This window comes from Tinamus guttatus, unplaced genomic scaffold, assembly GCF_059628265.1.
Source record: "Tinamus guttatus ecotype Peru unplaced genomic scaffold, ASM5962826v1 Tinamus_guttatus_pri_ptg000710l, whole genome shotgun sequence".
NCBI lineage: Eukaryota > Metazoa > Chordata > Aves > Tinamiformes > Tinamidae > Tinamus > Tinamus guttatus.
In genome coordinates this window covers 4802447-4830181 of record NW_028289244.1, presented here as the reverse complement: position 1 = coordinate 4830181, position 27735 = coordinate 4802447, and the positions used below count along the sequence as shown (strand labels likewise).

General features: G+C 58.8%; 1 protein-coding gene across 4 annotated transcripts in view; it reads left to right on the top strand.

Annotated features, from left to right (window-relative positions):
• The first annotated feature begins 662 nt into the window (after positions 1 to 662).
• The window catches only part of CAMK2A (calcium/calmodulin dependent protein kinase II alpha), a 28248-nt gene continuing 1175 nt past the window's right edge, over positions 663 to 27735 (top strand). The window contains exons 1-18 of one of the 4 annotated variants that reach the window (XM_088536770.1): positions 663 to 880; positions 6234 to 6328; positions 8041 to 8100; positions 11797 to 11851; positions 12181 to 12246; positions 13412 to 13484; positions 14237 to 14339; positions 14854 to 14937; positions 15417 to 15511; positions 15899 to 16021; positions 16515 to 16598; positions 17966 to 18008; positions 19548 to 19588; positions 23247 to 23279; positions 24368 to 24416; positions 25931 to 26006; positions 27015 to 27109; positions 27405 to 27642. In XM_088536770.1, the coding sequence (XP_088392896.1) occupies positions 819 to 880; positions 6234 to 6328; positions 8041 to 8100; positions 11797 to 11851; positions 12181 to 12246; positions 13412 to 13484; positions 14237 to 14339; positions 14854 to 14937; positions 15417 to 15511; positions 15899 to 16021; positions 16515 to 16598; positions 17966 to 18008; positions 19548 to 19588; positions 23247 to 23279; positions 24368 to 24416; positions 25931 to 26006; positions 27015 to 27109; positions 27405 to 27637 (1470 nt within the window). In that variant the 5' untranslated portion in view covers positions 663 to 818 and the 3' untranslated portion in view covers positions 27638 to 27642. The remainder of the gene's footprint in view (positions 881 to 6233; positions 6329 to 8040; positions 8101 to 11796; positions 11852 to 12180; positions 12247 to 13411; positions 13485 to 14236; positions 14340 to 14853; positions 14938 to 15416; positions 15512 to 15898; positions 16022 to 16514; positions 16599 to 17965; positions 18009 to 19547; positions 19589 to 23246; positions 23280 to 24367; positions 24417 to 25930; positions 26007 to 27014; positions 27110 to 27404; positions 27643 to 27735) is intronic. The other 3 variants (XM_010227403.2, XM_010227404.2, XM_088536771.1) reach the window with 3 other exon arrangements.

The following is a 27735-nucleotide window of genomic DNA, read 5'->3' as shown; positions in this document are numbered from 1 at the left end:
TCTCAGCACCGTTTGCAGCCTCAGAAGGGCAGGGAGGAGCAGGGAGGGCTGCTCAGCGCAGGGATTTGGGGCTTTGCTCCAAATTCAAACACAGTGAGTGGGGAAAGGCCTCCCGGCAGCCTTCCCACCCCCCCTTCCTCCCCGCTCCCGGTGGGACACTGCAGGGAAGGAAAAAGCCCAAAACTCTTTGGTTTCCCCCCAGTCCCGGGACCTGCCGCTGCGCCGTCCCGCCGGGCACCGGGAACGTCGGGACCGTCGTCCCCGGCGCCCGCCCGGCCCCAGGGATGCGGGGGGCCACGCAGGGCACTGGGGGTGCAGAGCAGTTGCCGGGGCGACGGCAGCCTGTCCATCCCCTCCTGCAACATGGATACTGCAGTTTCCATGGAAACCTGCCTTTTTCTCCCTTTTTTTTTTTAAATTTGGCCCCAATTCCTCTTCTGCCGCCGGTCCCTCGATTTGCTTTTAACGTGGCCGCTTTCGGCTTTGCCCCCCGCCCGCGCCCCCCGTCCCGGCGGGCGCCCGCGGCGCGGTCCGGTCCGGTCCCAGCCCGGCGTTTGGGGAAGCAGTTGCCCCGGCAACAGAAACAGGGCGTTTCTGGCAGCGGTGGTCGCCATGGGGACGGGGATGCTGACGAAGGCTGGCGAGGCTGAGAAGACAAATTGCCCTCATCATTATCTGCGGGCTTGTCAATCAAACGTATTCCCTTATTTACCTCGGCGAGGAGAGAGCCCCCGGAGCACACGGAGAGGGAGGGAGCCGGAGGAGAGGCACTCGCACCGCACTCGGCGCCGCGCAGGGAGCGCTCCCAGCCCCGCGGCATGGCCACCATAACCTGCAACCGCTTCACCGAGGAATACCAGCTCTTCGAAGAACTGGGCAAGTAAGTTGGGGACGGCGCTCGGAGGTGCCGCATCCCAGCCGAGCGGGAGGGAGGGTTTTGCCCGCAGGAGGAGAGAGGCAGCGGGATCCGGCGCTTCCCAGGGGCTCGGTGGCACCGCGGGGCTGCGGGAACGGGACCCCTCTTGGCAGAGGGGGCCTCGGGCAGCTCCCGCAGCTGGGAGAGGGGGTGGGACAGCAGGGATCCGAGTGGAAGCCGCTGGTGCCCCCCGCGCTTCCTTAGGGAAATCCTCTGCGCCACGTCCCTGCAGGAGCCTCCCGGGGAAGCCAGGCAGCTCCGAGGCGGCTGCTCCGCATCCCTTCCCCATCCCCATCCCACCTCGAAAGCGCAGGGAGCGCGAGCACCCCGCGGGCGGGCGCCCACCTTCCCACCGCGGCTCTGCTGGGGTCTCTCCGGAGCGGCGCCTGCCGGCTTTGCCCATCCTGCCGCGTGTGTGCCGGGAGCCGCGGGCTGCTCCGGCAGGACACGGAGCCCCCCGGCTGGAGCAGCAGTTGGGGTCCCGCGCGGGCAGCGCGATGCCCTGCGAGCCGATGCGCATCGGGGGACGCGAGTGAGCAGCGTTCGCTCACTCCCAAACAAAACCCTGTTTCGGTGCCTCTTTTGGGGTGCAAACCATCGCTTTGGGGTGTGCGGTCCCCGCGCGCGGGCTCGGGAGCAGCGGGTGTCCGTGCGGACGCCGGAGCGCATCCCGCTCGCGTGTGCAGCCCTGTCCGTCCGTAGGCAGGGAAACTCGCTCCAGCCCCGCATCCCCGCACCGCACGGCGAGCCCGTGCCCAGATGGGTGCCCGCACGTGTGTGGGTGTGTGAGAAAGGGGATTGCGAGAGGAAGGAGAGGGAAAAGATGGAGAAAGCCAGAGGAGCGAAGCGGGGAGGAGGGCTGCGCACCAGGCTGACGCGGTTGATGTTGCCCATGCAGATGGGCAACCCGGTTGCTGCTGCAAACGCGCAGCCCCTTGGAAGCGAAGGGACCTCTGGTCCCGGGATGTGTCAATGTGTCTCTGTGTCCCCTCGGGGCCGGGTGCTCTTCGCCCAGCTTGGCCGCTGCGTCAGTGCTGGATGCAGGAGCGGAGCAGGGAGCCAGTGTCCAGGTGTGGAGCCTGGTGGTGCCGGCAGGGACAGGAGTGTCCCCGGGAAGCCGGTGCAGGAGCTGCTCCTTGCAGGGGTTTCATGGCCCGTGCGGACACATCGCAGGGTGGGCAGGAGAGGCGGCGGATGGAGGCCCGTGGGTGCCGCTTGGTGGCACCAAGAGAGGTTGCTGGGACGTGGCCTGGCAGAAACGGCGTGAGGGGCCGCAGGGGAGGAGCTGTCGGCGACGGTGCCGTGGGGAAGGGCCGGGAGGGCCCCGGAGGTACCGGAGGAGCAGCAGCACCGCGATGGACCGTGTCGAGACGCGTTGCTCCAAGCAAAGCCGGGGGGAACACGGGCCCATCCCAGCCCCGCACCGGGTCTGCGAGTTGCAGAGACGCAGCCCCCGCCGGGCGCATCCATCCCTGCCCACAGGGGCAGGTCTCACCTCTCCCTCCTGCGGGGCCTGGTGCAATCAGAGCCGGTGCCAAGGGCAGCTCCTCAGGCTCCCAGCATCCTACCCACCTTTCCCCAAGCCGGGAGGATGCAGGTGTGAGTGCATCCGAGCACCGGGGGCTGCTCCTAAGTTGTGAGCCCCGGTGGGCTTTTCTGGGCGCACAAGTCAATGCACCGCGAAGCCGGTGGGGAATTTTCCACTGGGATGGTTTCCAATGCATCATGTGGCTTCCGCAAGAGCAGCAGTTTCCCAGTGGGGAAATTCCCACTTTATGGGCTCAGAGTGGGAAACCTAGATGCAGTGCTGAGCATCCGCCTGCCTGACCGGCCCGCTGCCACGAACAACGATCCTGCCAGACACACAGGGTCCCCGCAGGGCTCTCAGAGCACAGGGAAATGGGGAAGATTGGGGGAAACTTGGGGGAATCGCAGTGGGTGCAGCCAGGCAAGGGAGCGTGGCCGGAGGTGCAAGGACCCACTGCAGGAATGACCCAGGTTCACGGTGCCCCATGGCCACCCCAAAGGGCAGCAGCGGAGGTGAAGGTTGGGGCAGAAAAGCCCCGGCCTCCTGGGTGCCCCATGGCCATGCAGGAGCCGCAGGGGACAACGTGGCGGGTCCCCAAGCCGGCTGCCAGGAGCGGGGCTGGAGGGAGCTGGGGTGACAACGGGAAGAACAGGAGATCGACTCCTACGGTCTGAGCGCGATGGGACCCCAAGGGAGGGAGCGAAGCCCAAACCGCAGGGAGCTGCATTGGCCATGACAGCTTCTATGTCCTAAAAGAAACCCAGGGCACCGGGAAGGTCCCCTCCACCTTCCAGAGGTCTCTCCATCGCAGCGAGCCCACACGTGGAACCCGGGGGTCTTCTCGGCTCCATCCTCACCTGGAGACACCCCCCGTTTGAGGAAGGTGCCACGTAGGTGCCGGCAAGGGACAGCGCTTGGCCAAGGGACAACAGGGCCACGGCGGGCGCTGCAGGGGGGTCATCCCTGGGCCATCCCGGTCCTGCATGGTGCCAGCAGCCCCTTGGCTCACAGAGCTGCGGAGAGGGTGGTTATTAAAAAGACGACAAAGAAGAAAAAAAAAAAGGGAAAAAAAAAAAGGAACAAAAAAATCCCCAACCCACACGCTTCTCTCTAGAAAGGAGATAAAATGCCTCAGAGGAGGAGGAGGAGGTGTTGAAGAGAGGGAGGAGGCAGCAGCACAGCCCGGTGCTGGCGAGGAAGGTGTGAAAAAGGGAAAAGCAGCAGCCGTGTCAGCGCGGCTGCCGGGAGCACGAGGGTCCCACCGAGCGCGTCCCCCCGGCCGGCCTTGGGATAAGGGAAAGGGGAGGCAGCGCCGGGGCAGCCGCACGGCGCGCGGGGATGAGGCCGCCGCGCTCGTTCCATTTAACGCCTCTGCCCGGGGAGGGAGGCCGGGCTGCCTCTGCTCTCCGGCCTGCATTGCATGGAGCTCAAGCAATTGGGTTGCTGACAGAAAACCCCGAGGAGCCAAAAACCACAAGTGAAAAGGTGGAAGGAAACTGTGCTCGCCTGGGGATCCCCCATGCAGCTCCCTGGGGCTGCCTCTTCCCACCGCGCACAAGTGGAACGGGAGGGTTTCCAGCACCGCGGCCTGCTCCATTGCAGGGGACGAGGGGCCGACCCCAGGGCTCCCTCTCCGTCCCCCGGGATGGAGACGTGTCCCGAGCCCTCAGCTCCAAGCCCTGCAGCACCGTCCTGCCGTGGGGCTGCTAATCCGGAGCTGCAGAGCCCAGCAGGGTGCAGAGCGCTGCCCGTGCTCTCTGCAGGCCTCTCCCTAGGCACCAGAATTGTAGGAAAAGAAGAGGAAAAAGAGGCACCTGCGGAGCCAGCAACGGCTCCCGCCTCCCCACGCGGCAGCAGGGTCGAAATGAAGCCTTTCTCCTTTTCCAATTAAACTTCCCCCCTCCAGGCTACAGGGATATTAATAGTTCGGCCCTTCCAGTGGCCAGGATTATCCGCCGGCTCCCGCAGGAAGCCCCGCTCGCTTCCCGCTCCGCTCGCGCTCCCGCTCGGCACGTGCCCTCCCTCTGCACCCCGCCGCGCTCCCGCTCTGCCGAACGCCGCCTTCCGCCCCAAACTGCCCCTCGGCAGCCGCCCCCACTGCTTAAAATCAATGATTCCCCGCCGGCAGCCGCCGCGCTCGCCTTTTATTCCCTGCCATTTAGCGGGAGCGCGGCGGGGGCACGGGACCGAGGCGGGATTGCTTTTCATCCTTATTATTTGGGTTTGGCAGGCGAGGGCGCCGGGTACAAAGGTTGCGCTCCGCGCGCGGGGCGTTCACACCGTGCACGCCACGGGCTCCCGCGCTCGGCGCCGGGCAGCACTTTCGGTGCCACGAGCTGGCAGGGCTCAGCACAGGCACGTGGCGGCCGCCCCCGCGGCTCGGAGCGGGGAGCCCGGGGCCTGCGCTGGCTCGGGACGCTGCTCGCGCGGGGAGGCAGCAACGCGGGGACGCACGTGCGCCGTCGCCTGCAGGAAAGCCCCGCACGTCGCTCCCCCGCGCGCCAGCAGCAGCCGCGTGAGTCACCGGCCCCCGGCGCAAGGGTCCTGCCCAGGCATCCTGCAGCCTGGTCCAGCAGGCTGGATCCTGGTGCATCCTGCAGCCTGGTCCAGCAGGCTGGATCCTGGAGCATCCTGCAGCCTGGTCCAACAGGCTGGATCCTGGAGCATCCTGCAGCCTGGTCCACTGGGCTGGATGCCGGAGCATCCTGCAGCCTGGTCCACTGGGCTGGATGCCGGAGCATCCTGCAGCTTGGTCCAACAGGCTGGATCCTGGTGCATCCTGCAGCCTGGTCCAGCAGGCTGGATCCTGGTGCATCCTGCAGCTTGGTCCAACAGGCTGGATGCCGGAGCATCCTGCAGCCTAGTCCAATGGGCTGGATGCTGGAGCATCCTGCAGCTTGGTCCAGCAGGCTGGATGCCGGAGCATCCTGCAGCCTGGTCCAGCAGGCTGGATCCTGGAGCATCCTGCAGCCTGGTCCAACAGGCTGGATGCTGGAGCATCCTGCAGCTTGGTCCAACAGGCTGGATGCCGGAGCATCCTGCAGCCTAGTCCAATGGGCTGGATGCTGGAGCATCCTGCAGCTTGGTCCAGCAGGCTGGATCCTGGAGCATCCTGCAGCCTGGTCCAGCAGGCTGGATGCTGGAGCATCCTGCAGCCTGGTCCAACAGGCTGGATGCCGGAGCATCCTGCAGCCTGGTCCACTGGGCTGGATGCCGGAGCATCCTGCAGCCTGGTCCAGCAGGCTGGATGCCGGAGCATCCTGCGGCTTGGTGCTCAGACGCCCTGGCATCTCACAGGGGGCCCTCAGGGGCCCCTATCCCCCTATATCCAGGGATTTACAGGCAGGAGGAGAGAGGAGTCTTCACAGCTGCTTCTTGCACTGTGAATTGCTGCTGCGCCAAGCACGCAAGGACATGGGGACACCGAAGTTAAGTACCTGAGTGCTGTGCGACAGCTACGTCCATTTCTGCTGCTCTTTGGGAGAAAACATTCCTGCTAAAGTGCTGCTGTTTCTCCCAGGATGATGGATGAGGCTGCATGGAAAGGAGGGAAGGTGAGAACGTGCCTGGCAAGCAGGGAGCAGAGGGTCAAATGCTGCCTTCATCCCTCCGCATCACCCCACATCGCCCGGGCAGAGGCTTCCTAGGAGGGACCACCCGAGCTCCTGTTTTCTGCACTTTTGGAGCCCCCATCCCCTGTCTGAGCTCATGCCCCATCCTTGGTTGCTGGCGCTTTCCTCGCCCCGTGCCAGGTCCTTCACTCCTCCCTTTGCATTCCTGTCTCCCCAGGGGCGCTTTCTCCATTGTCCGGAGATGCGTGAAGGTGCTGGCAGGACAGGAGTATGCAGCCAAAATCATCAACACCAAGAAGCTCTCTGCCCGAGGTAGGTGCGAAAATGGGAAATGGGAAAAGGGGAAATGGGAAAATGGGAGATGTCAGGGGATGCAGCGGGCCTGGGACAGCCGGAACAGCGCATCGTGTCCTTGGTGCAGCCAAGGCGCTGGATGCGCTGCAGGAGGCCCCCGTTTGCACCATGCCAAATCTGAGCACTGAGCTCCATAAGGTTTGGGAGCCAGAAGCCTGGATACCTCGAGGGTCTTGAGCCTTTGCCCTTTCCTAGAGTCCCCACAAAGCCCCCGTGTCCCCTGGGCACGCAGGTCTCCCGCAGTGGGAGCAGACCCTGCTCTTCCTGGGCTCCCGCTTGCTGCAGGCAGAGCAGGACGGGCTCCCTGCGGCGCTGCTCCCGCTCAGCCTGCTGGAACCCTGTGCCAGGCAGGAGCTGGACAAGCGGGATGTGCTCCGGAGAGCGGGAGAAAGCCTGTGGGAAGGCAGGGCTGTGGGGAAGCTGCTCCCTGGGGCAAGTCACAGCAAAGAAAAGGTCCATCCGCTGCATTCTGCCCTCCTCCTCGCGGCTGCAGGGGCCTGGCCCTTTGCGGTCACCCCTCTGGGTGACACCGCTCCAGGGTTATTCTACCTGCTCTGCTGGCTGGAACCACTGGCCTCCTTCGGAAGCAGCTCGAATCCCCCTGTTTTGCCACGCTAGGAGGGGAGAATGGCCCTTCCCCAGGCCAGGAGCAATCCCCAAAGGGGCACGATGGGCCCTGGGCTGGCTCCATGTCCCCTGCAGAGGACCTGGAGGGACCATGTGCAGGGACCTGAGCATGAGACAGGAGCTGCCTGGGTACAGGCTCTTCAGGGCTCCTTCTGGCTGCCCACACGGGGAGAAACCAGAACTCTGGAAGAGAAACGGGTTTGGGGTCCCCCTCTATGGGCACCAGCCCCCAGCTGTTGGCTTGCGCTGCAAATATCCCAAGCCAAGGAGCAAAAGCCATTGGCTAACAGGCACTGGGGAGAAGAGAAGATGGCAGGAGAGAGAAAAATCCAGCCAAGGAGAAGCTCCGGAGCTACGGATAGGGCAAAGATCCCAAATATTCAGTGCTTTCAAAGCAGGCTGGACAGAGGCGAGGGAATTGCGCCGCGGGGAAGCGCCTGTGCAACCTTCACGTGTGAGCAGTCACAGATACCCAGATTCGGTCAGACACGGAGCGAGACTCTGGGGTGTGAAGCAGGCAAGGCAGTGATGATAACGCCGAGAGACGAGCAGCCCTAATTATATCCTTGCTTCTCCTGGCTGCCGGGTTCCCGCTATCATGAATTGCGCTCAGGCAAAACTGCAGTGAGAAGGCACCTCCGTGTAGGAAGGCTGTTTCATGTCTGAGGAAAACACAGAGGGAGGCAGAAAGAAAGAAAATGAATTGAAAATTCATCCTGGACAGCCCCAGCGGGTGGTTTTTCCGGCTCGTCTACGGGTGCTTTCCCTGGAGCCACCTTGCACATTCCAGCCCAGCACATAGCGGGGAGAGGGACCGGTGCTGCCCCGGTTGAGCAAGGTGTCACATTCCATATCCTGGCCTGTCCCTAATGCTGGGAATTCCACAGAAAGGTGCCCTTAGGGCTCACCACGGAGGGGACAGGAGCTCGGTCGGCGTTCGCTCCCTGCTAAGCGCCCGTCCCTCGCAGCTAACGCTGGGGACGATGGAAATCGGCTTCTTCCCTGCGCCAAAGGCGCTAACTCGGGGACGTTGCTTCTTTCAGACCACCAGAAGCTGGAGCGGGAAGCTCGCATCTGCCGCCTCCTGAAGCATCCCAACATCGGTAAGCGCGGAGCAGCGCCGGGAACGCGGAGCCGCGAGCGGAGCCAGCCCTTCCCGCCCCGCCGGGCGCCTTCCCCCTCTCCATCCCCTCCGTGCGGCCGAGCCTCGGGGCTGCCATCAATAATTCAGGGCTGCCTGCGGCGGCGAGGGCTGCTCCTCCATCTCTGCACGGAGGGACGCGGGACTCGGCCCGAGGGGCCTCCCGGCAGCCTCAGAGCTGGTGCAGAGAGCAGGACCTGCCTCCCCAGCCTCCTCCTCCTCCTCGCGCGCCTCCAAACGGGGTCATCAGAAGAAAGGCCTGTGTTTAAGTAGGTCCCAGCTAACCCACTTGGCCGTGCCTCCCCGCGGGGACGCAGGGCTCCGGCAGGCTGCAAGGGGGCTATTTTTACCCTTCTCCGGCACCGCGGATACTTCATCCCGCTCCGTGCTCCAAAAAGAGGCGCCGGCGCGGAGCAGCCGCGGAGCCGGGCGCGTGGGAGGAGCGATGGCGGGGGGACGCGGAGACGGTCCCGCCGACCGTCCATCTGAGAGGAGCCTCCTTCGGAAAAGCTGTTTCAGGAAAACTCCCGAGCCCCTGCAAAAGACAAAAATAGGACAGAAGGAGAACGAGGGGAGGGGGGTAAACTGCAGCAAAAATCCCGATGCTGTTGGGCACCGTTGGGCACCATGGGATGTGTTCGCCCCAAGGGGCTCCTGCTCCTTTAGGGAGAGGGATGCACGGCAGGGTGGGAGCTCGACAACCCCAAACCGCAGCAGGGAGGTTTCCTTGGACCGAGCTTTCCCTTGCAGCCCCTGAGGAGGTTCCTCGCCACCAGGACCAGCCACTTTACCCCGCTCCCAGTGCTGGTTACGCACGGCTCCCGCCTGATAAATCTTTCAGACGGTAAAAAGCCTGTCAGCTTCAATCTGCCTCGGACAAACACCCGCACGGCAGCTCCAGGTCTCCTCCGTGCAGCCGGGCACCAGGGTCTGCTGGATCCGGCTGCGATCCGGGACAAGGAGGCATTTTCCCAGCACTAATCCTGCTCCGGCAGGATAGGCAGCTCAGGCCATGTCCATGCTCGGAGCTGAGGTTATCGTTAGGCACCTGCATTCCTCTGGCTCTGGTCTCCAACCTTATATTCTCTATAGGAGTTGGCCACACTGAGCTGCTTTTTTCCCAGGATTTCCCCCTGCAGAAGGGCTCACGCTCAGCAGCCCTGCATGCAGGAGTCCCTGCAGGTCCTTGGATAGCCCCAGGATACTTCCCAGAACAGGAGCACCTTGGCAGCTGGTGCTTCCCTAACCCCCAGGCTAGGATTGCTGCAGGTGCTGCGATGGCCACAGCATTTCATCCTGTCATCCTCCTGCAGCTGAGCCCCTCAGCAGGGTTGCAGGAAGGCACCATCGCTCTCTTCTTGGCCCTTTTCCTCTATCTCCTCACCCTGATCTCTCCTCCTCAGAGCCACAGGCAGACTCTCATTGCTTTCCCTCTATCCCACACCAAGCACTGCCATTTGGCTCCCTCAGAGCAGCTGGAGAGGCCCCAGCTGGAAGGGGTTAAGGACACAAGCTGCTAACGGGCCATGTGGAGCTGCTATTTATACACAGGAGGCTCCTCTTTTCTCTTCTTTCCCCCCACCTCAGCACTGCTCTTGCTGCATGGATGCTCGGGTGAGCTGCTTCCCTTGCATGCAGCGCTCTGCAATGCAAACAAGCTAATTACAAGCTAAGGGGCTGGGGCGAGCGGCGTCGCTGCAGGCCAGCACTAACGAGCAGGACACGGCACAGGGAAGCGGAGCAAAGCGAGGCCGGGGGTCCAAGCTGCGCCCAGGGCTTTCCCAATCCTGTAGGAAGAGCATGTCCTGTGGCCGGGAACCCCGGGGGGACCCTGCCGGAGCTGCTCCCATCCCCACAGGGGTGTGAGGGAAAGCTGCAGGCACCAGGAGGTTTGAGCCTCTGCAGTGAAGCCATGGGTTCGGGATAACGTTTTGGGTAAAACCGCAGGTTTTGGCCACCCGCAGTTCTGCTCTGGCTCCCCTCCTCCTCCTCCTGAGCCTGGGCACTGAAACTCTATCCTGCTCTTGGCACTGGAGCCGGCGTGGCCGGGCACGGCCCTCTCCGGGTGCCCTCCCGGAGCAGATTCCGCTCGGACCAGGCTATGTTTGGAGCGGCCGCTGCCTGTTAAAGCTGCTGGGGCTTCCCCAGGCGGGGGGTGTCTCCAGACCATCCGTTTATAGCTGCAATGGCCCAATCCCTCCTAACAGGTCTAATCCTCTGAACGTTTCGGAGTCTGCAGCATCCTGGGAACAATACCCGCCAAATCCCTGTCGGATGAGACAAAACGTGGAGGAAACGGGCTCCTTTTAACAGAGGAAGGCAGAAAAGCTGGGATTAAGTGTCAAAGGAGAAAATATTGGGCAAACGCAGGTGTCTGAGTGCAGGCAAAAGCTCTGTGGAGACCTGCAGTAGGGAAACCGGGGGGAATAGCCATTAAATAAGCCGAGCAGCCTTGTGTCAATATTCAAGGCCACGGAAGAGACCCAAAGGACACGCGCAGCCAGGCACAGCAAGCTGCTGCTGCCCGTTATTCTGGAAGAAATTGGGCCGAGGGGTGACGTGAGCGCTGCCGGCAGGAAGGGAATTGCAGAGCCCTGGGCAGCCTGGGGCTGGGCTGCTGGGGATGCCTGAGCTTAATGACTTAACCCCTTAATTAGCTGGAGCTGCTGAGGCCTCTGCGTGGGCGGGCTCCGGGTTTTTGCAGCCCTTTTGCTCTTCTCCAGATTCCCTCCCTGCTTGTGAGCGTTCCCATTCCCTGTGTGCTCTTGGCAGCTGTGGGATCTGCCTGCTGCATTTGCAGGCTCCGCGGTTCTGCTGGCACCAGCAGGCACCCGGCACCAGCATCGAGGCTTGTTTCTGCTGGCTCTATGAGGCTTGAGAGCAAAGGATGTTTCCCACTGATTTAGCTGCAGTGAAATCATCTACGAGCTAAAATTTGCACACAAATATTTACCTGAAAGGGTTTTTTTTTTTTTTTTTCCCTGACTGGTTTTCATGTACAGCGCTGAAAGTTGTGTTATGCTGAAACCAGCTGACGAGCAAGAAAGGGTTAAATACAGCTACAAAGAAATCAGAGCAAAATGTAAGATTCTGGGGCAGGTGATGCTGGATGCTGCTCTAATTTACATGCTGGGCTCTTTTTTATCTGTTCTGCCTTATTTCTGTGCCTTTCCCCTTGCTGGGTATCTGACTACTGAGCAGGGAGCTAAGCCCAGGTGTGAAGAATGGGGCAGGTTTCTGCTCTGCCATCCCCTGGCCGGGGGCAGCACCTTTGGGTGCCCCGTGCCCAGGGAGAGGGATCCTTCCTCCGAAGGAAACTCATCCCTCGGTGATTCCCGGGAATCCCCAGCAGGAGACATCCCGAGGAGAAAAGGAAGGTCGTGAAAGGCGAAGCCTGCACCGCTGCCAAGGGCCTGGCAGCGGAGCGACTTGGCTCCCGATCCAGCTCCGATCCCAGCCCCGGGCAGTCCCTCCCTTTGGCCATGGAGCCTTGCATCCAAGCAGGGGCATTCCCAGGGAGCTGCTATCCCAGCTGGAGCAGGGAGGAGGAGTAGCCATGCTGAGCCCGAGGGGAGCCAAGGGTTTTCTGGTGGCCAGGAGAGCCGGGTGGGAGCTGGGCATAACCTACGTAACCATCCCGCTTTTGTCTGCACCGCAGTGAGGCTCCATGACAGCATCTCCGAGGAGGGTCACCACTACCTGATCTTTGACCTGTGAGTAGAAATTGCGGTTAACCTGTGGTTAAAACCAGCCCTTAATCCACAACGGGCTTGCCCAGCCCCGTAGTGTGATGCCTCGTGCGTGGGGCTGGTGCCATAGCACGTGTCCTTGCATGGCCCATCCAAATCATGCATCACCCTCCACCTTCCCCGTCCCCTGCCTTGCAACAGCCTCCCCAGCACAGGGAGGTTGATCCGGCTGCTCTGGCTCCGGTCCCCAGCCCACACAACCACGGGCTGCTGGTTCCTGCCCCGCGTCCCAGCTCCGTAGGGACCTGCTCCCTAGGGTGGAGGTGGCCCCGTGTGACTCTGCTCTGCTCCAGGGTCACAGGCGGGGAGCTCTTTGAGGACATCGTGGCCAGAGAGTACTACAGCGAGGCGGATGCCAGGTGAGCAGGGGGGATGCCGGGCAGCTCCGCTCCGTGCCTGCCGTGTCCTGCAGCTGCCGGCACATCCTGAGCCCTTCCACGGGAAGCAGGAGCGCTGTGGGATCTGCCTGGTGCCCCGGGCGGGAGCACGATGGTGTAAATGTGCCGTGATCCCCGACGTTCCCCTTCACAGCTCTATTAGTTATTTGCAAGGGTTTCTCTGGCATTTAGCACTTGGGAGCGCTAATGAGGAGCAGGCAGGCCAGGCTGGCTGTGAGGACAGGCTCTAGCTGCTGTTCCTCCCACTGGATGTCACTTTGGCCACCCCTTTGCAGGCTCAGAGAGGGAGACAGCATTTCACCGAGGGGATGTGCCTTGGCTGAGGTCACCTGTACTGCCCGGGATGGCTCTTGGTGTCCCCAGATCCCGCTGTGCCCCAGCTTTGCCCTCTGCGTGTGGAGTAGCCCATGCAGGGGACGATGAGCGGGGCTGGCACGAATGTCCGAGCAGTGGTAAGCTCTGCGCTACCTCTGCATGCATGGAAAATATCCCCTATTAATAGGCATAAAGTGATCTTCTTATTTAATGTTCTGCCTGCTCTCAGTCCACTTACAACCCATCCACTTATTAGTGTCATATAAATAAAGTAAAATACATGTAAATAAAGACCTTCTGCTTGGCAGACAGCTGTTTGGGAGGGGAAGCGCTCATTGCCTCATTCTTTTCCCCTTCCTTTCTCATGCGTGCAGCAGAGCCAGGGTTTAATGAGCTATATATAAAACGAGCAGACACAGCGAGAGCCACCTGCATTAGAGAAGACGAGGGAAATGGGGCTGAAGTAAACGCTCTGTGTCTGCAGAGCTCATCTGCTCTGCCGGGTGCCAGAGCCCGGATCTGGGCTCGTGGCGGCGCTGCCAGCGCCCGACTCCCCCAGCGCCGCATCCGTGGGGAAGCGCGTGGCGCTCCCGGCTCCTCCGGCAGCGCGCGGGGGCTGGATGCGGAGCGAGCGGATGGGTTACAGCCGCTCCGCGCTTCCCGGGATGTGGGTGTGCGGAATGCAGCGGGGAGGGCTGGTGCTGGGACGGGGCGATGGGCTGGCGGATGGTGCTGGAAGGTGGAATGTAGGCGAATGGATGTGTCTACGGAAGCTCTGCTTTGCTGAGTGTTCTCTGCCTCTCTCGCACAGCCACTGCATCCAGCAGATCCTGGAAGCTGTCCTGCATTGCCACCAGATGGGGGTGGTACATCGGGATCTGAAGGTAAGAGCTGCAGGGGAAGGGCCTGTGGGATGCAGGACCCCATCTACGGTGCAAAACCTCAAGGAGTAATGTCCAGAGGAGCCTTGCCCTGTCGTGTCCTCTGGGCTAGCTGAAACACTGTGGAAAAGATTATTCTGAAGGAGCTTTGGGAAAGCCAGAGCACAGACAAGCTACGGGGCTTAAAGATAGAAGGGAGAGAAAAGAACAAGATGCCTCTGTGGTCCAAGGTCCTGCAAGGAGCCAGTCTTCCTCCTGGGAAGATGCATCTTGGCTCCCTGAAATGCCTTGCTGTGGAGAGAGGCAGATGGGACAACCTGGGAACAGGGAAGTGCTCCTGCACTGGATGGGGAATGGCTGGAGTGGGGTAGCATATTGCCAAGCTTCATGTTTCCTGGAAACACCAGGACACAGAAGAAGGGAAGAGGGCAGCGTGTGTAGGCAGGAGTGCCCTGAGCCTCTGGCATTGCCACACCGGTGCTGCAGGGTCCCCCTGTTGTCACGCCACGAGCCTGGCAATGGGCCGAGCTCGTCCCAGTTTCTCCCCCTGCAAACCACAGGCCTCCATGTGCTGGATCTATTGCTGCAGCTCCAAGACACAGCAGGATTGGGAAGCTGTTGCAGACCCCTGGCCTCCCCCAGCCCCACGCCGGGAAGCTCCTGCACGGCTGCACTGCAGCTCATGGCCACGGGGTCTGAATACCCAGCGGGGAGGCTGCGCTCACGGCTCTCCCAACCTCTGCTTCCTCCTGCAGCCGGAGAACCTGCTGCTGGCGTCCAAGCTGAAGGGAGCAGCCGTCAAGCTGGCCGACTTCGGCCTCGCCATCGAGGTGGAGGGGGACCAGCAAGCGTGGTTTGGTGAGTAGCAATGGCCCCGAGGTGGGTTGTTCTCCAGCCCTCTTTGGCACACATGAAGTAGGGCCAGCAAGGCCCGGGAGGCTCCAGGACAGGCACGTGTGACCAGGTCCTAAATACCAGGTTATAGAGCGCCCTGGCAAGGGGAAGAGCAATTTGAAAGCTCGAGCCAGCCCATGTATTGAACCATGACACCAACAGCCAGCTCAGCAGGGACACGCCGAGTCCCCGAGATGCTCTGGGGAGCCCCACAAGCTGGTGGGATGGGCAGAGCCAGGGGAGGAAATCCTCCTCCAGGTGCTCAAGGCACACAGATGTCTCAGGAGCCGGGGATGGCTCAATATCCCTGCCATCCCCTACATGCCGAGTGCCCACACACTCATCCAACAGTTCCTGGCATGCCGGGGCAAATGGCCCTCCCGCAGTGTGTGGCCATTAGCCAGGCGTCGCTGGCACGCGGCGCTGTGACGGGCTGCGGGACCGAGGCGGTGACGGGCTGTCTCTCTGCGGTCACTAGGTTTTGCCGGCACTCCGGGATACCTCTCCCCAGAAGTGCTCCGAAAGGATCCCTACGGCAAAGCTGTGGACCTGTGGGCTTGTGGTAAGTCAGACTGTAGTTGGAAGGCCAGGATTGACTGCACAGGGATCCTGGGAACAATGCGGGATGCCAGGGCAGAGTGTTCAATGCGCAGGAGCTGGCGCTTGCACGGTGCTGTCCCCAGAGCAGCATCCCCTTTCCCAGCCCAGTGGTGCCTGTCTCTGATGGACCAGCCTCCTTCCTCCAAATGCAAAGCCCTGGAATGTGGAGCCAGGGCACTGTATCCGTGGGGAGCTTCCCGCTGCCCACAATGCAGGGGACATGCAGGGCTCGTGCATGTGGGTGCCTGGTTCAGCTGCCCAGCATGGGAGCATGGAGATGGCCTGGCTTTGCCTTGTTAGTTAGGGAACAAATTGTCTTCCTTAAAACTCTCCCTTTCTCTTCTGGACCTGGAACTGCCCCCCATTTGGGTCCTGCAGCAATATAAACTCTCCGCCAGTCACCAGCACCCAACCCATATCTGCTCTTCCTCTCTTGGGCAGGAGTCATCCTCTACATCCTGCTGGTCGGGTATCCCCCCTTTTGGGATGAAGACCAGCATCGCCTCTACCAGCAGATCAAGGCTGGCGCCTATGATGTGAGTGCGTTTGCCTTCCTCTCCTCCTGCGCTGTCCCCCCTGTCCTGCTGTCCCCTCGTTGCAGTCTGCTCGGACAGACGTGAGCTGTTTCTTCCCCCTGCTCGGCTCGCAGAGGGCCGTCCATCTGCCCTTGCCCGCAGGTGCTGTCCAGGCACGCAGTACAGCACATATAGGTGTTATCCCTGCCCTTCTGTGCTTCCCCCTTCCTCTGCTCTCCTTTTCCAGCTGGCAGCTCTTCCCAGCAAATCCCTCCACCCAACCCTGTCCTGTGGGCAGAAGCGAAGACTTGCAGGAGAAGCAGCCCTGCTGCATTTGGGGGGTCTGAGGTGGGCTTCTGCTTCCACTGCTTGTCCCCGTTTCTCACCTTGTTCTTGTTGCCTTGGCAGTTCCCTTCCCCGGAGTGGGACACGGTCACTCCTGAAGCAAAAGATCTCATCAACAAGATGTTAACTATAAACCCATCGAAGCGCATCACAGCAGCAGAAGCTCTGAAGCACCCCTGGATATCGGTGAGCTGGCCAGGGGCTCGCGAGAAAGGCTGGACACGATGGCCAACGGGAGGGACACGAGGGCAGCCCCACCAGTCCCAGCACGAGTATTTCACGCGCACAGCCGGGAGCAGGGCATGCAGCACAGGCTGCAGCAGCCCACGGGGCTTGCAGCCCTGCTGCTCACCCCTCGGAGCTGGGATCAGCTCCCAAGGACAGGAATACTGCGGGCAGACCCCAAGGCTCCCCACCATACAGCCAGGCAGCTTGGATGCAAACCCGGGGCACAGCGAGTTCTCCCTGCAAACTCCCACGCAGCCAAGCCAGAGCCTTCTGACTCGAGCTCCTGCTGCCTATTAAAGTTTTATCTGCTGCCGTTGCTGCACGCAGCCGCGGCCAGCACCGCGGGAGACGGCACACGTGTCCGTGTGTGTGAGAGGGGGATGCGCTCGGCCTCCCTCGATGCTGCTCTCCTCTTGCTCCCTCTCCAAGCTGAGTGTCTGTCTCTCCTCAGCACCGTGCGACCGTGGCGTCATGCATGCACAGGCAGGAGACTGTGGACTGTCTGAAGAAATTCAATGCCCGGAGGAAGCTGAAGGTAACTCTTACACTCTCCTTTCCAAGTTGGCTGGAGAACACGTGGCAAGATGGTTTGGAATTTGTTGCCTGAGAGGAAAAGGGCAGCGGGTCTCTCTAGGGTCTGTGGGTCAGGCTTTGGGGGTGATGTGCACTGGGGGTCTGCTCCAAAGGAGGGAAGAGGGATCAATGGGTGCCAGTGGCTGCATTGGGGGCTCCATTGCCTGGGGAAAGGCTACCCTGAGGCCAAGCACTGAATTCCATAGCAAGACTGTTGCCAACCAGGGAGAGGATGTTTCTCCTTGGGACGCTGTTAAAGAGACACAGACCTGAGCAGCACAGCAAGACCCTTTGCCAGATGCAGGGGCCAAATGAGCCATGTTTCATCCAGGGAGCAAGCAAAGTGTAGGTAGGTAGGCAAAAAGCGGAGGCAAGGCTGACCCAGCACAGCAGCCCCACAGACCGCCCCTTCCCGATGCTGTTGTGCTCGGGCAGTGTCCACGCACCCTAAAATCCCCTCTAAGAGCTCATTCCCACAGCTGCTCGGCCCTTGTTGGTGGCAGCCTGCTGGGAGCTGGCTCCGGGCTGGTTTGGGAAGGGAATGCTTCCCCCGGAGCCAGCAACATCCACCGCTTCCCACGGCTTCTCCCGGCTGCGGGGAGGGCTCCGACCTGCGCCCGAGTTGGACCCACCGGCGTTTCGGGCCTGAGTGCACTGTGGCACTGAGCAGTAGAGCCACGGGCTGCTAACAAGATTATCAAGAAAGGAAACCGGCTATAAACTGTTATTACCTTTCAGCTAGACAAGTAATCAAATTAGTTCAGGCATGTACTTCAAAATAGTAATCCATTACCGTGACTAATTAGTCTGAAGTAATCTCATTATACACTAAGAAACTAGTTAGTGGAGTCAGTTGGAAGAGGGGAAATGTTTTTATAAACATTATCTTGCAATGTTGTTCCTTGCTGCCATGACAAATCCTCACCCCACCGTTGTTAGCAGCACAACTTTAATTACAATTAAATTCAACTCTGCTCCCAGCGACTCCCCTTCTACCCAGCTGCCCTCCCTGCTCCGTGGTATCCCTGTCCCTCCATGGCAGAACGAAACCGAAATCTGCCCTGGGATATTTAATATCCCTTTAATCTCAGAGGGAAAGCAGGTTCAGAGGATGCAACCCAACGCCCTGGCATCGGGGTTAAGGAGTCGGGTACCGAGGCTGCTTTTGATGGCAGGAGGGGACTACTGTCCCGCGGGCCTGTCCTCCCAGCAAAACCTCGGGAAGGCAGGTGATGAGTGGGGCCTTCCTCCCGCTGGGGATGGGGTGGGAATGTACAGTGTGCCAGGGCCCAGCGCTCCCTTTTTCTTCCTGCTTTCTGTGTGTTTCAGGGCGCAATCCTCACCACAATGCTGGCGACGCGCAACTTCTCCGGTAGGTGCCATCTCCCGAGCGCTCAGGGGGCTGCTTTGCCCTTGGGCTGTGCCGAGAGGCTCTGGGAGACCCGGTATTCCCTGGAGCTCGGCCAGCGCCGTTGCCTCCCTCTGGTCCTGGGGGTCTGTGGAGCAGCCTGCAGAGACCTGGGCCAAGGCTGGTGGCTGCCTTGGGGTGCCCAAGAAAAGGGAGGTGTCCCATGAGGTTTGGGACATCAGGGCTTGTGTGCGCCTGCCCATCCCGCTCGTATCGGAGTGTGGGCAGGCTGGGTCCTACCAAGAGCATTCCCCAGTCCCCAGGGTAGCACATGGGACCCCGTAGTCCCCAGGGTAGCACCCGGGGGCAGCCTGGCCGGCAGCGTGTGCCGTGGGACAGGCCCTGCACCAGCCCCAATGGGAGCTTCCCCCTCTGGGGTTATTGGGCTCTTGGGAGCGAGCCTGGCAGCTGGGCTCATCCATTCCTGGCTATTTTCCCTGCAAAAGGAGCCAGCCGAGTGTGATGCTAATTCCCTCCTCCAACCTGCCCCAGCCCTTGGTGCTCCAGGCCTGCTCCATGCACTGTGTGCCCCAGGGAGGCACCTCGGTTTTGGGCCAGGCTTCATGGACAGGCAGCTCATGGCAGGGGTCCAGGGTGGGCCAGGCAGAAGCAGAAGGGGCATTTTGGGTGGCTCTACCACAGCATCCCAGGAGCTGTGGCTCATAGGAGAGGTGCGTGGGGCTTCCGAACCCAGCGAGGTGTCACGGGGAGCTCCGAGGCTGGGCTCCGGGATCCGCATTTGTCACCGGGGCCTTGGGCTGACACATTTAGCACCTGTGGGCAGCTCGCGGCGGGGCTGGAGGACTCCAACAGCTGGGGGGGAATCCGATACCAGCCCCTGGGAGGGGAGGCGCATCAGGCACGAAGCATCAAAGGGCAGGAAATTCAGCGGTCGCTTTTCCCAACCGCGGCCAGGCCCACGCCATCCCTGGGGACACGTGGCTCCATCCCCGGGGACACGCGGCTCCAGCCCTGGGCGGGTGGGTGGCCAGGCTGGTCCCTGGGGACACGGGAGGCTCCAGGGAGCCGGGGCGAAGCCGGCCGCGGTAGGTGGGCGCCGGGGCCGGCGCCTGCTTTCCGTCATGGTCAAAATGTGCGCTGCAGCTGTCGGGCCGGCGGGCCGGCAGCACATGATCCCGCAGCATGGGGCTAAAATTAGAGGGCGGGCAGGCGGGGAGGCCATTCCTCAGCGCCGCGCTCATCGGCCGCCGGCGCCTGCCTGGGGCTGGGGTCCTGCCGGGGAGCCCCACGCGCCGGCTGGAGCCCCCGGCCTCCTCCCGCGATCCCAGCTCGGTGTGACACTGAAACGGGACGTGGCGGATGGGCCGGTGCCAGCAAGGTGGCCCCTGAGCACGGGGAGCTGCGGCGGCGAGGGCTGGCGAGAGGAAGAGCCCGTTGCCTCGTCCCGGGGCGTCCCGCCGGCCGGCATCATGCTGCTCATCCTCGTGCTGCTGGTGCTGGTGCCCTGCCTGGCTCTGCTCACCTCCTTCCTTCTCTCTCCAGGAGGCAAAAGCGGCGGCAACAAGAAGAATGACGGCGTGAAGGTAAGTGCCCTCCCTGCCGCCCGCTCCGCGCCCTCCGGCCGCAGCGGGGACGGCCGGGGTCCCGCATGGCCGCGACGGCCGCGCTTGGAAGGGAAGTTGTTGGCCGGCTCCGGAGCGCGTCCCGGGCCCCGGCGTGCCCGGCCCCGATGGGAAGAGGGAGCATAGAGGTGGTTTTGCAGCGCGAGGAGTGCAAGGATAGAGCTGCTGCTTCAGCCAGGGAGCGAGAGGGGCATGTGGGGAGAATTTTCTTTAATTGACCAAAAAATGTCTGTGCCCCATGCTGCCCCTGGCAGAACGGGGAGGAGGAGAGAGGCTGAATGGAGAGAGGGGGGCAGCTTTGCACCTGAGCTCGGAGGCTGTGGGTTCAGGCTGGCAGAGCCGTTCAGGGAGCAGGGTCACTGTGTCTCACCCTTGCAGGAGTCCTGCATCCCACGGGATGCCCAGCTGGAAGAGTGGGGAGCCATCAGCTCCTTCCTCGTGGCCCTCTTCCAAGCTGGAATAGGGCTCTTCCTGCAGAGCTCCAAGCCTGTCCACTGCCCTCCAAGCGCCCCATCCCTGGGTGCATTGAACTCTCCCACCACTGCTCCCAGCCCCAGCACTGAGTTTAGAGCCAGAAAGGATATACCTGTGTGGCAAAGCACCATCAGTGATGTGGTGCTTGAAGGGCCTTGATCTTGGGCTGCACAAAGTGCTGCAGATTTGCCCACCTCTCTGCTTGTGGGCCACAGCTCTGCTCATGGACAAGGTGGGCTCCTGGCAACAGCTAAAATCTGCCTGCCCAACAGCCTGCTCTCTCAATAGAGATACGATTGGCAAGGGAATTGCTCATGTAAAGGTCTTTCTCTCTCCTTACATGTTCTCTAGGCCTCATGAATACCAGTACATGCTCAGCTGCTGAGAAGTTGTGTGATTACATATTTCCACCTTAGGGATGCGAGTCATGAGCTTTGGCAGCCTGCTTACAGCGAGGCCTCCCTTCTTTCTGAGGCCTTTTGTAGGGACCCAGGATTGGGTTGTGAGGGCCGCCAGGTTCTGGAAAAGCAAAGCTCTCAGCTGACGTCTCCCCTCCTTGGTCCAGTGTTCAGTGGAGCCAGAAGTCTGCTGATGAATTGTTTCTCTCCCACTCCTTCCACACTCAGTGGCTCCAAACCTGAGAATTGGCCAGGTGGAGCAGACTGACTGTGAGTTGTTGGAGTGTGGATAAGAGCAATCAAGAGCTGCTTTATTAAGCTGTGAAAGGACACAGGCTTCATCAGGTATGGTCCTGAATTTAATCTTCCAGCAGCAGGAGGCAGGCTTAAATTTCATTCCTAGCATGGCAGGGATGGGAATGGTGTTAGAAGACCATTTAACAGCCCAACATGCTAACGATGCTCTCTCTTGGCCTTGGCAGTAGAGCTTGAGGGTAAGTGTTATCCTGGACATGTGCTGCAGGTAGCAAAATAGTTGATTTGAGTAATGCCAAGGAATGCCCAGGAAGAGGAACGCAACGAAGGCGGAGGAAGGCTCATTCCCAACAGGTAGCTTGCTTTGACCACCTTCAGCATTAGTTTTCCTTACATCTCCTCGTTCTGCTCAGCATGGAGGGATTTGCAATGTAACTACCTCACGGGGGCACAAGAAGTGTGACAGGGAAGCTCATTTTTCTGGAGGAAGCTTTTATGACCCAACATGGGCAGCTGGCAGAAGTGAAGTTGGATTCATTCCTTATCTTTCTAGAAAAGCAAGGCAGGAGCCTGGAAGCCCCCTGCCACCCAAGGGTGGTCAACTGAGTGCATGTCCCTTGTACCCCACTGCAGAGGGTGGGAAGTTGGGAAGGTCCTGCCTTTTCAGTGAGCTGTGCTGCCAGCCAGGCCATGGAATGTGCTTGTCAGAAGAGTTGTCCCCGTTTGTAGAAACCTGCTGGACTGGCTTTGCCCTGGGAGCAGGCAGGTCACAGGCAGCTGCCTCTGGAGCTCCTGCCCCAAGCCACATAGGTGGACAGCAGGTAGCAGGTGCTGTCCCTCCAGTCTGCCAGAACAGCCCTCCAACATCAGGACTCTGCTAGTCCAGGCTGAGAGGACTCAAAATTCACCCTTCTAAGGAGCTTCCTCCCCTACTAAAAGCATTCAGAAGACCAAAACTTCCCCATAAAATCAGTGCTGGGTGGGTAAGACTTCCTCTAGGAGGTCTGAGTCCCAGCAGCTATGATACCTTCACTGCCCTGTGTAGTGTCACATCTTGTCACATTGTAAACTAATGAAATCACTGCCCCATGTCACATCCTGTCCCGTCTTAAATTAATGAGCTCACTGCCCCATGTTGCATCCTGTTACTGTATGTCCAAACTTAACGCGGTCACTGCTTTGTGTTGCATTCTGTTGCGTCCAAAATTTCTGCAGTTTACTGCCCCATGTTGTGTCCTTGGTTAGCAGAAGCTGTGAGCCCTTCCTGCAGCTTGGTTCCTCAGACAGTGTCTCTCTGGCTGCTCTATCTCCTATGAGGTTCCTTCTGAAATACCGCAGCTTGATGTGCCCTTTAGGACATCTGCTATGTTTTGGAGAAGGAGGGGTGAGGTTCAATGTAGGACCCAGCAAGGGAAGGGAGAGCTCCACTAACGGAGGATGAAACTCAGTGAGGATGCTGGTGGGAGCCACTTAGGCTGTGAAAGCAGGAATGAGTGGGACTGAACATTGGCAGTTTTTATCCTGCAGCCCATCTGAATGCCCTAATGAGTTGCTGCATGGGCGTTTCCAGGAGGTGTTCCCCCCAGAGCTGCTGCCTTATTAAACGTGCTGCTAAAACGTATTTGGCACTGCAGCTTCCAACTGCTGCACACTGGTGCTGCCTGTTGCCTCCTGGGACTCCTGCCCTGGGAGCTGGAAGTGGAAAAAGGGCATGAGGCTGATGTGCACGGTCCTTCGGCTCTCGAGCAGATAGCAGGTGGAGGTGGAGAGCAGAACACAGGAAGGAAGGATGGTCCAAAGAAGTTTGGGCTTGCAAGCAGAATCTTGGCTATGGGCCCATCTAACCAAACGCCCTTAAAGCCTGGTGATATTAGTCAGGGACGGGGATAGACACATGCACGTGTAAGGTCTCCTCTTTTGAGGAGTCTTGTCCTGATATAAAGGACTAGGATTGCACTCAAGGCAGTGGCCTGCATGGTGTGCCTGCATTTCAGGTACAGCAGCAATAGCCATGCTAGCTTCAAACCAGCTGGCTTAGTGCTGGAGACAAATCTAAGCCCAAAACCTTGGGGTTAACTGTTGCCTGAGGTGGTAAGAATTGGCTTGGCATTTTAGCATCCCACTCCTGAGACCTAAATTGTGTTCCTGTGACCTTGGTGGCATAGTTGCAAAGTCACCAAAGTGGTCATCTACCTCTAGGAGACTCCATTTTGAACTGGCCAAGGCCCCGGGATGAGCAGTAGCAGAGATTGTGGCAGGTCAGGAGAGAAAGGTGCTAGGAGAAACATGGGAAGGGCCTTGGATGGCACCAGCAGCACTGCAGCCAGTGGCACGTTCCTACAAGAGCCTCAGATTGGCCCGCTGCACCTTGTGTTTGCCCCTACACGAGGACCATGAAGGCTGGCTCAGGAGCTGCTCCCTCTCACGTGCTGCTCTTTGCCTTTCTCACTCTGTGTCTCTTCCTGTTCCATCTCTTTTCCTTGTTTTTCCAGAAAAGAAAGTCCAGTTCCAGCGTTCAGTTAATGGTGAGTGTCCATCGTCTTCCTCAATGCTGATATTGCTGGGCCTCTCAACATCTTCCAGCCTTCCCCCATTTTTGGAAGTTACCTCGGGGTAGGGACAAAGGGACACTGGGGTTGGAGGGACATCCTCAAAGTCGTATCACCCACAATCCCCATTAAAGGGTTGGTGCAGGCACTTGCTGGCCGCCAGCTGGTGGGAAGCCAGCCCTGGTTCTTGCTGATGGGTTCTCATGCCGTTTCTCCCAGTTCTCCTGACTCAGGTCTGCAGGCTGCATCGGTCCAAGGAGCCTTGGAGAAACACCTTCCATGCCTCTGCGGGGACTGTATGGTCATGGGACACCTTGCCAACCTACATCGGGGTATTCTGGGTAATACATAAGCAAGGCTCTGCTGGGAAGAGCTAGCAGGCCCATTGCTCTAGCTCCGCTAGCAGAGTCGCCTTGATGGGGCTCCTGGAGAGAGACGGGGGTCAGGACCCCCTCCCCAAAATCTGTGTAGTGCTCAGCTGTTATTGGAAGAGCTGTGTCTCAGCCTTCGGTGGTCCATGTGGCTCTTGGAAGCACTCTGTTTTACTGTACATTTCTCTCCCTACTCTACGGTCAGTGTGGTCTCTCTCACTCCTGCACAGTCCCCTCACTTCCTCTTTCTCATCCCAGTTCCTCCTCGCTGTTAATCTGTACATTTCTCTTTATTGTACGGTCAACGTGGTGTCTTCCACCCCCGCACAGCCCCTCTCCCTGCCCCTCTGGCTACGCTCATAGGAACCTGCCAAAAGGCCCCTTGGACCTGCCCTGTGTCTGTCCCCGCGGGCGTTGGTAGGAAAGGCACCACTGTTCCTACGAGACCCTCCACAGCCCAGCTCTTGTGCCCTTGGCTACGAGGTGTGGAAGTCAGGGAGGGCTCTGCCATCGCTACATGAGAGCTGTGGTTGAGGACAGGTTGAACCTGCTGGCGTTTTCCTTGGTATCTGTCCATTTGCACAGTCAAGCGTTGTGGGGTCAGACTCGGGGGGCTGTCGAACACATGAGCTCCTGCTTGTGCAAGGTGAAGACTGGTCTCACCTTCCCATTTTCTTTCTGTTCTTTGCTCAGGAATCGTCGGAGAGCACTAACACCACCATTGAAGATGAAGACACCAAAGGTACCAAGAAGGTTGCCCAGGGAGGGAGGAAGGTTATTTCAGAGGGGCAGGCTTGGGGGGTTAGTCCAAAGCCAAAACCTACAGCAGATGATCCCTCTGGAGTATTCAGAAGCTGCTTTCATTCATCGTGAATGAAATGCCAGTATGGACTGAGGCCGATGCAGGTGGTTCCCCTGCCCATATGCTGCCATCAACAGTTGTGCTCTAGCACTGCTGGAGAGGAGGGAAGCACTCACAAAAATGGAAGAGTTCCTGAAAGCAGGCAAGAAAATGTCTGGCTCGGGGGAGGCTGTTCACACTCCCCTGTCATACAAGTGGCACTAGCCAGCATCTGGCCCACTTGGAAAGTTTGTGGTGACCCTCATCGTATCACATAGGGTGATATTGGGATCAGTCAAATGTTTGTATGGATCTTTGAGGGATGCTATGCCATCCTCCTGCCCCCTTTTGCTTCAGAAAGGCAGCAAGTGGGAATGTCACTTGCTGGAGACAAAGTAAATGGCCCTTTGGGACCAGCCTCCCTGGGAAATCCCTTACTCTTTCCAACTCTCCTTCCCACAGACAGAGCCAGCTTTCTAAGAATAACCCAGACAATAATTTATTGGTGCTAATTTGTAAAGTCTGTCAATGAAGTGAACTCGGCACAAAGCAAGATGGACTTTGGCCTGACATCAGAGTTAATTGAACATTTGTTCTCCCAGCGCATGCATGCCATGAGTGAGGGCCCAGAGGCAGAAGGTGCTCAGAAAAGGGCTGGAGCTCCATATCCTCTTTTATAAAAGACGGTCATGCATGAGCACTCTTTTCCCCTCCCATTTTATTACCCATGATAAAAAAAAAAAAGGCATACCAGTTATTTGCATTTGAAACAGAGCCTCATTAATAAGCACAGAGTTGTCTCTGAGAACTCTCCTTGTCACCCAAGGGAGACAGACCCACTCACACCGCATGGCCCATGCCCAGCTCTGGGAACGGAGTGGGAAGCCCAGGGAACCACCACATGATGGTGTGTCCTTTGCTGGCTCTCCCCTTGTTTTTTCTTGGGGAAAAGCTTGTGGGAGTTTGGCTTCCTGGGTCATTAGCCAGTTCAATCACATTTTCTCCCTAGCTGAGACCATTCTCTTAGATGTAAATGAAAGCATCCTCTGGCCCAAGCCTGCCCTGATGTGTCCCTGCTGAGAGTTTATAGCCCAGTATTGAGCTGAGACCAAGACATGCCATCTCTTTGTGCCAAGGGCAGCTCAGCACTTGGTGATTAACCCTCTCACTGTTCAGGAAGTGAGAAAAATAAAGGATTTAAAACAAACAAACAAACAAAAAATCCCCTGATTGTGGAGGTCTCTGGGGTCTTTTCACCTGGAGCCCATTTCCACATCTTTAAGTCCTTTTCTGCATATTTTGCAATTCCTCTTGTTAACCTGATGGTTCCCAATGGTCTCTTTTTAGGCAGAAAAAATGTGTCTGAGAGATTGCAGTATTAATATTTTGGTTTGTTTTCTCCCTTAAACCAACAGTGCGGAAGCAAGAAATCATTAAAGTAACAGAGCAGCTGATTGAAGCAATAAGCAATGGTGACTTTGAGTCCTACACGTGAGTGTGATGCAATTTTGAGCCGGGGTGGGAGCCTGCTGGTTGATAGCACCTGCTCCAGGAGACTGAGCTCGAGGGAATCGTGCTCTCCCTGTAAAACTGCAGCCTGTTAGGTTTACTGCTGTCAAGTGCAGAATGGGGACATGGAGTTGGGGGACAGAGTAGATCCAAGAGAGTCAAGGGACATCTGCTTCCAAAGCTGAGGCTTCTTTCATGCTAACTGTGGTCTTATAACCATGGATAAGGCCATTTTCTCTTTTGCAAAAGATGAATAATTGTAGATGTGATTTATGATGGAGAAAGAAACATTACATCTATGGTACTCATTATATCCAGATTACCTTAGGTGCTTGGAAAGATTGCTGTTTTCAATGTGGGGAGCTGCTGCTGCTCGGTGTACGCTCCTGTACCCAAGGCCTGTTTGATTAGCTAAATTCTGAGTGAATTCAGGTCTAGATTCCTGCCTTAGAGAGCAACAGTGGGGATATTTCAGTACAGAGAGAGTTCATTTTTTTTCCTGCTGTTTTTTTTATCTCTTGCAAAGATGATACCAGTATCTTAGGAAAGTTTAATTGGACATGGCAACTGATTTGAATTCACCCTGTCTCATTTGAGGTACCCAGCTGAAAGGATGTAGCTGTATAGGCTTCCCGTAGAGCGCCAGGACAGAGGTCCTCTGAGAGCTTTTATAGCATCAGACTTCTGCTCTTAATTGCTTTCTGGAGAAACCTGTCTTTGTGAAATGCAGAGAGGGGCTAACAAAGCAGCATGGACCTTCTCCCACAACATCTCAAAGCGCTAAGTTCCCTGTCCCAAATCCTTCAGCTTGGTTTAGCAAGCACAGCCACTTCTGCATCGAAATGCCTCAATCCCAAACTAATGGAAAATTCTCTTGAGCATAAGCAGTTTGGGTTTTGCAGAACCTTATTTATGCAAGCTCTCATGATGGGACCTGTGAGGTAACCTCTCCTTTTTCTTTCCCCTTCCCTTCCTTCATGGCCTCCCTAGGAAGATGTGTGACCCTGGAATGACTGCTTTTGAGCCTGAGGCTCTGGGAAACCTAGTGGAAGGCTTGGATTTTCATCGATTCTACTTTGAAAACCGTAAGCACCTTCTTCCCCTCCCAAGTGACCATTTTCACCTCCCATAGCCTGTTCTGTCATTTGGCATCCATCAGCTTGCTGAATAGAAGAGGGTAAGGGTGATTTGGGGAGCGTCTCTGAATCTCTGGCTGATTTGAAAGATCCCAGGAGAAGGTGGATCAAGGCTGTTAGTTCAGCTAGGGCTGGGATGGGTTGTAGAGGAACTATCTGGTTAACTGTTTTCCCTGTGACTAGCACGGGGAAAACAAAACTCCTTCCCTTGCCTAAGGCCACTCTACGCTTGTCCCCTTTCCAGTGTGGTCCCGGAACAGCAAGCCCGTGCACACAACGATCCTGAACCCCCACATCCACCTGATGGGAGACGAGTCGGCCTGCATCGCCTACATCCGCATCACGCAGTACGTCGACGCGGGAGGGATCCCCCGCACCGCCCAGTCGGAGGAGACCCGCATCTGGCACCGCCGGGATGGCAAATGGCAGATCGTCCACTTCCACAGATCCGGGGCGCCCTCCGTCCTACCGCAGTAAGCCCTGTGAGAAACCAGCGCTGGGGGCTCGGTGGGGCCGGGGTCATGGGGTGAGCGAGGAGATGATGGGGGCTGCAAGGGTTCAGAGGGGGTGAAATG